The 6,335-nt window shown below is 43.8% G+C and overlaps 1 protein-coding gene across 1 annotated transcript in view; it reads right to left on the bottom strand.

Annotated features, from left to right (window-relative positions):
* The window catches only part of ZBTB48 (zinc finger and BTB domain containing 48), a 30,487-nt gene extending 24,446 nt beyond the window's left edge, over positions 1-6,041 (bottom strand). The window contains exons 1-2 of the mRNA XM_067472879.1: positions 5,943-6,041; positions 1,362-1,931 (exon numbers count right to left, since the gene is read on the bottom strand). Of these exons, the coding sequence (XP_067328980.1) occupies positions 1,362-1,925 (564 nt within the window). The 5' untranslated portion in view covers positions 1,926-1,931; positions 5,943-6,041. The remainder of the gene's footprint in view (positions 1-1,361; positions 1,932-5,942) is intronic.
* Between the last annotated feature and the right edge of the window lie 294 nt (positions 6,042-6,335).

Below are 6,335 nucleotides of genomic sequence, written 5' to 3'. Positions count from 1 at the left end.
GGGGTGAAAAGGACGGAAAATAAATACTGTAAATAAATGTTTAAATGTAGACAATATTTGGATAATAATTAATAATAATAATAATAATACTCAGAAGGGCAGAATATAAATACTGTAAATAAATAAACAAATATCAAATTATTTAAAGGTAGACAAAATTTGGATGATAATAATAATAATAATAATAATAATAATAATAATACTCAGAAGGGCAGAATATAAATACTGCAAATAAATAAATAAATAAATGTCAAATTATTTAAATGTAGACAAAATTCTGATAATAATAATAATAATAATAATAATAATACCCAATTTATCCAATGTGGACAAACTTTGAATATAAATAAATATAATAGTAGTAGTAGCGGTAATAATAATAATAATAATATTCAAACTACATGATCACGAGAAGCTTTGGATATTATTACTCTTAGGGTAAGCCACCCTTTCCTCCGCTCTCTGGAAATAGGGTCAGAGGGGACCCCATGGCAACTCCAAGACCCATCATTCGGACATTGGAACACCTGTGTGGGTATAAATGTAGTATAATAATAATAATAATAATAATAATAATAATAATAATAATAGTAATAAGCCACCCTGAGTCCCCCACTGTGGTGAGAAGGGTGGGGTATAAATGTAGTATAATAATAATAATATAATAATAATATAATAATAATATAATAATAATAATATAAAATAATAATATAATATAATATAATAATAAAATAATAATAATAATAAAAATAAAAATAATACTTAAGCTGTCCAGTTATTATTAATAATAATAATAATAATACTTAAGCTGTCCAGTTATTATTATTATTATTATTATTAATAATAATAATAATACTTAATCTGTCCAGTGCGTACAAACTTTGGAAGATGATGACGACGAAGATGATAGTCAGATTATCCAATGTGGACAAACTTTGGATAATAAAAATAATCATGATATCCATGATGATGATGATGATAATAATAATAATATAATAATAATAATAAAAATAATAAAACTATAATAATAATAATAATATAAACTAATAATATAATATAATAATAATAAAATAATAAAATTAATAAAAATAAAAATAATACTTAAGCTGTCCAGTTATTATTATTATTATTAATAATAATAATAATAATACTTAAGCTGTCCAGTTATTATTATTATTATTATTATTAATACTTAAGCTGTCCAGTGCGTACAAACTTTGGAACATGACGACGACGAAGATAATAGTCAGATTATCCAATGTGGACAAACTTTGGATAATAAAAATAATCATGATATCCATGATGATGATGATGATGATGATAATAATAATATAATAATAATAAGACCCCACAAGCGTCACCTGCTCCTGCCTGGCATCCATTTCCGTGTTTCTACTTTCCAGCGGTCCTTCTGGTTCCTTGGCTTGGTCTGCTTGGGGGTCCAACTCTTCCTGAAGGACGCAGGGGCTCCCCGCTTGCTCCCCTTGGAGTTGGGGGGCCACAGTGTCCTCTTTGGGGGCTGCCTCTCTATCAAGGGTGCCCTCCTCCTCCGCCTCCGCCTCCTCCTCTGCCCCGGACTCCTGGCACAAGCGAACAGCTTCAGGGACGCAGAGCTCCTTGGCGGCCTGCAGGAGCCCCTCTCGATTCTCCGGGGTGACCCCCAAGTGCCCCGTGTAGAAGAAATCCAGGAGGAGGGCAAAGGCTCCCGCGAAGGCCTCCGGAAGGGTGACGGTGCTGGACGTGCTGCCGCCAGTGTTGCAGAGGCTCCGGAAGAAGGGGCTGCAGCAGGCCAGGACGCTCCAGTGGGCCCGGAAGACGTGGGGGCCCAGAGCCAGCGTGGCGTCGCAGCACTGGCCGCTCTGCCGCTGCTGGTTGAGGCCGTGCAGGACGCGCACGCTGTGCTGGACAAAGGAGGAGCCCTCCATGGCCGCCTGCAAGAGAGAGGCGAGAGAGAAATCGGGATCACCAAAGGGTGTTGTCGGGGCGTCTGCACTGCAAAAGGGGTGCAGGTTAATAATCTCTATATATATAAATATGTAATGTTTATGGGATTCACAGAGTTAGGAAACATTGAAACCATCAAGCTTCTTCTATACTTCAATAAACTTGTATATAAATAAAAATGTAATGTTCGTTTGTGGGATTCACAGAGTTAAGAAACATTGAAACTGTCAAGCTTCTCCTCTACTTCAATAAACTTGTATATAAATAAAAATGTCATGTTCATTTGTGGGATTCACAGAGTTAAGAAACATTGAAACCGTCAAGCTTCTTCTCTACTTCAATAAACTTGTATATAAATAAAAATGTAATGTTCGTTTGTGGGATTCAAACACAATAAACACAGCATACACCAAACATAAAATGCAAAAACCAATATAACAACACAGCAATATCAAATAAACTGCAAAATTAAAGAGATGGCACCCTGGGAGATGTAGTTTGGGGGGATATCTACTCGGCATCTCAACTGCAGAATGAATATAAGGTTTTTAGTTTCCTTCTGAAAGACAGGAGGGATGTCGATGATCTAATTTCCCCAGGGAGAGAATTCCACAGGTGAGGGGCCACCACCGAGAAGGCCCTGCTCCTCGTCCCCACCATATCCAACACATTAACACCTTCCTCCAACAGACAAGAGTCCTTTGTCCCACCCCAATCATTTCACAGATATATAAAGCCATTTTCCTACATCTAATCACCTCTCAAAAAAAGATTTACCCAAGCACTGCCAGGCCATTATATGTTAATCAAGGTGGTCAGTTGAAACCTTCCCACCTAGCTCCAACAGACAAGAGTCCTTTGTCCCACTCTGGGCATTATTCCACAGATATATAAACCCACTTTCCTACTTCCAACAGACCTCACTACCTCTGAGGATGCTTGCCATAGGTGCAGGCCAAACGTCAGGAGAGAATGCTTCTAGACCATGGCCATATAGCCCAGAAAAACATACAACAATCCAATAATGATATTTGTTAAAAAAAACAAACCAGTAAGGATTGTCGTTGTTGCAATCAGGCACATCTAATCACCTCTCAACAAAAGATTGTCCCAGGCTCAGCCAGGCCTTTCAATGCTAATGAAGGTGGTCAGTTAAAACATTCACCCCTAGCTCCAGCAGACAAGAGTCCTTTGTCCCGCCCTGGTCATTATTCCACAGACATATAAACCCCTTTTTCCTATTTCCAACAGACCTCACTTTCTCTGAGGATGCTTGCCATAGATGCAGGCAAAACGTCAGGAGAGAATGCCTCTAGACCATGGCCTCATCACCCAGAAAAAACTACAACAACCCAATAATGATATTTGTTAAAAAAAAAAAAACCCAGTAAGGATTGTTGTTGTTGCAATGAGGCACATCTAATCACCTCTCAACAAAAAATTGCCCCAAGCACTGCCAGGCCATTAAATGCTAATCAAGGTGGTCAGTTGAAACATTCCCACCTAGCTCCAACAGACAAGAGTCCTTTGTCTCACCCTGGTCTTTCCACACATATCTAAAGCCTTTTTCCTAGTTCCAACAGACCTCACTACCTCTGCGGATGCTTGCCGTAGATGGAGGCGAAACGTCAGGAGAAAATGCCTCTCGAACATGGCCAAATAGCCCAAAAAAACCTACTACAACCGAATCAGGGACATCTAATCACCTCTCAACAAAAGATTGCCCCAGGCAATGCCAGCCCATCACATGCTAATCAAGGTGGTCAGTTGAATTATTCCCACCTAGCTCTAGCAGACAAGAGTCCTTTGTCCCACCCTGGTCATTATTCCACAGATATATAAACCCCTTTTTCCCATTTCCAACAGACCTCTACCTCTGAGGATGCTTGCCATAGGTGCAGGCGAAACGTCAGGAGAGAATGCCTCTAGAACATGGCCATATAGCCCGGAAAAACCTACAACAACCCAGTGATTCTGGCCATGAAAGCCTTCGACAATCCATTATTATTATATATATTGCCGGAAGTGCCCTCATTCCCAGGGTGATGGCAGGCATGGCAGCCTCTTCTTCCTCGGCCTCCTCCTCTTCCCAGAGGGCGAAGCAGGGAAGGCCACCCCAAGGAGAACCCCCAGGGGCCCTTCCAAAGCGGGTCCCCGGGCCCTCCTCGCCCCTCCAAGTCCTTGAAGAACTATTGTCGAAGGCTTTCATGGCTGGAATCACTAGCTTCTTGTGGGTTTTTTTTGGGCTATATGGCCATGTTCCGGAGGCATTTTCTCCTGACGTTTCGCCTGCATCTATGGCAAGAGGTAGTGAGGTCTGTTGGAAGTACGAAAGTGGGTTTATATATCTATGGAATGGCTGGGGTGGGACAAAGGACTCTTGTCTGCTGGAGCAAGGTGTGAATGTTTCCACTGACCACCTTGATTAGCATTGAAAGGCCTGGCTGAGCCTGGGGGAATCTTTTGTTGAGAGGTGTTAAGATGTGCCTGGTGGTTTCCTCTCTGTTGTTTTGCTGTAGTAATTTTAGAGTTTTTTGATACTGGGAGCCAGATTTTGTTCATTTTCATGGTTTCCTCCTTTCTGTTGAAATTCCCCACATACTTCTTGTGGATTTCAATGGCTTCTCTGTGTAGCCTGACATGGTGGTTGTGAGAGTGGCCCAGCATTTCCGTGTTCTCAAATACTATGCTGTGTCCAGGCTGGTTCATCAGGTGCTCTGCTATGGCTGACTTCTCTGGTTGAAGGAGTCTGCAGTGCCTTCCATGTTCCTTGATGTGTGTTTGGGAAACACTGCGTTTGGTGCTCCCTATGTAGACTTGTCCACAGTTTCAACAGAAAGGAGGAGACCATGAAAATGAACACAATCAGGCTACCAGTATGAAAAAAACTCTAAAATTGAAATAGCACAACAACAGAGAGGAAGCAAACAAGGACATCTAATCACCTCTCAACAAAAGATTGCTCCAGGCACTGCCAGGCCATCCAATGCTAATGAAGGTGTTCAGTTGAAACATTCCCACCTAGCTCCAGCAGACAAGAGTCCTTTGTCCCACCCTGGTCCTTCCACAGATATATAAACCCTTTTTTCCTAGTTCCACCAGACCTCACTACCTCTGAAGATGCTTGCCATAGATGCAGGCGAAACGTCAGGAGAGAATGCCTCGAGAACATGGCCCTAGAGCCTGAAAACCTACAACAACCCAATCAGGGACATCTAATCTCCCAACAAAAGATTGCCCCAGGCTCAGCCAGGTCTTCTAATGGTAATGAAGGTGGTCAGTTGCAACATTCCCACCTAGCTCCAGCAGACAAGAGTCCTTTGTCCCACCCTGGTCATTATTCCACAGATATATAAACCCAATTTTCCTATTTCCAGCAGACCTCACTCCCTCTGAGGATGCTTGCCATAGACGGAGGCGAAACGTCAGGAGAGAATGCCTCTAGACCATGGCCATGCAGCCCGAAAAAACCCTACAACAACCCAATCAGGGACATCTAATCACCTCCCAACAAAAGATTGCCCCAAGCACTGCCAGGTGTTCTACTGGTAATGAAGGTGGTCAGTGGAAACATTCCCACCTAGCTCCAGCAGACAGGAGTTCTTTGTCCCACCCTGGTCATTCCACAGATATACTATAAACTCATTGTTCCAATTCCAACAGACCTCACTCCCTCTGAGGATGCTTGCCATAGATGCAGGCGAAACGTCAGGAGAGAATGCCTCTAATCACCTCCCAACAAAAGATTCTCCCAGGCTCAGCCAGGTCTTCTAATGCTAATGAAGGTGGTCAGTTGAAACATTCACACCCAGCTCCAGCAGACAAGAGTCCTTTGTCCCAGCCTGGCCATCCTTCCACAGACATATCAACCCTTGAAGAGCTGAGAGGAGGAGGAGGAGGCCCTTCCCAGCAGAAACCCCCCGGGGCCCTGGAAGGGGGGGGCGGGCGGGGAGGCGCCCTTCCAAGCTGAGGGGCCAAAGGGGCCCGCCTTGCCTCACCTGCCTTCCTTCCTCTCACTGAGGCGAGCGAGGAATCTCCAGGCCCGCCATCTTGGATGCGACGCACGGCGCGGTGACGTCAGGGGAGAGGGAAAAGGGGCGGGGCCTCCATCCTTCTAGGCCTCTCACTGGTCGGGACGCATAGCGAGGTGACGTCACAGGACTGGGGAAAAGGGGCGGAGCCTCAACCCCTCTAGGTCTTCCCTCCTCTCATTGGAGGGAGCAGGGAAAAGGGGCGGGGCTTCCATCCCTCTAGGCCACTCAGTGGAGGAAGCAGGGAAAGGGGCGTGGCCTCCATCCCTCTTGGGCTCTCATTGGAGGAATGATAGAAAAGGGGCGGGGCCGCCATCCCTCTAGGCCTTCCCTTCTCTCATTGCAGGAAGCAGGAAAAAG

This window comes from Anolis sagrei, chromosome 13 (genome assembly GCF_037176765.1).
Source record: "Anolis sagrei isolate rAnoSag1 chromosome 13, rAnoSag1.mat, whole genome shotgun sequence".
NCBI lineage: Eukaryota > Metazoa > Chordata > Lepidosauria > Squamata > Dactyloidae > Anolis > Anolis sagrei.
Note: the sequence above shows the minus strand (reverse complement) of the source record. Positions and strands in the feature narration are given on the sequence as shown.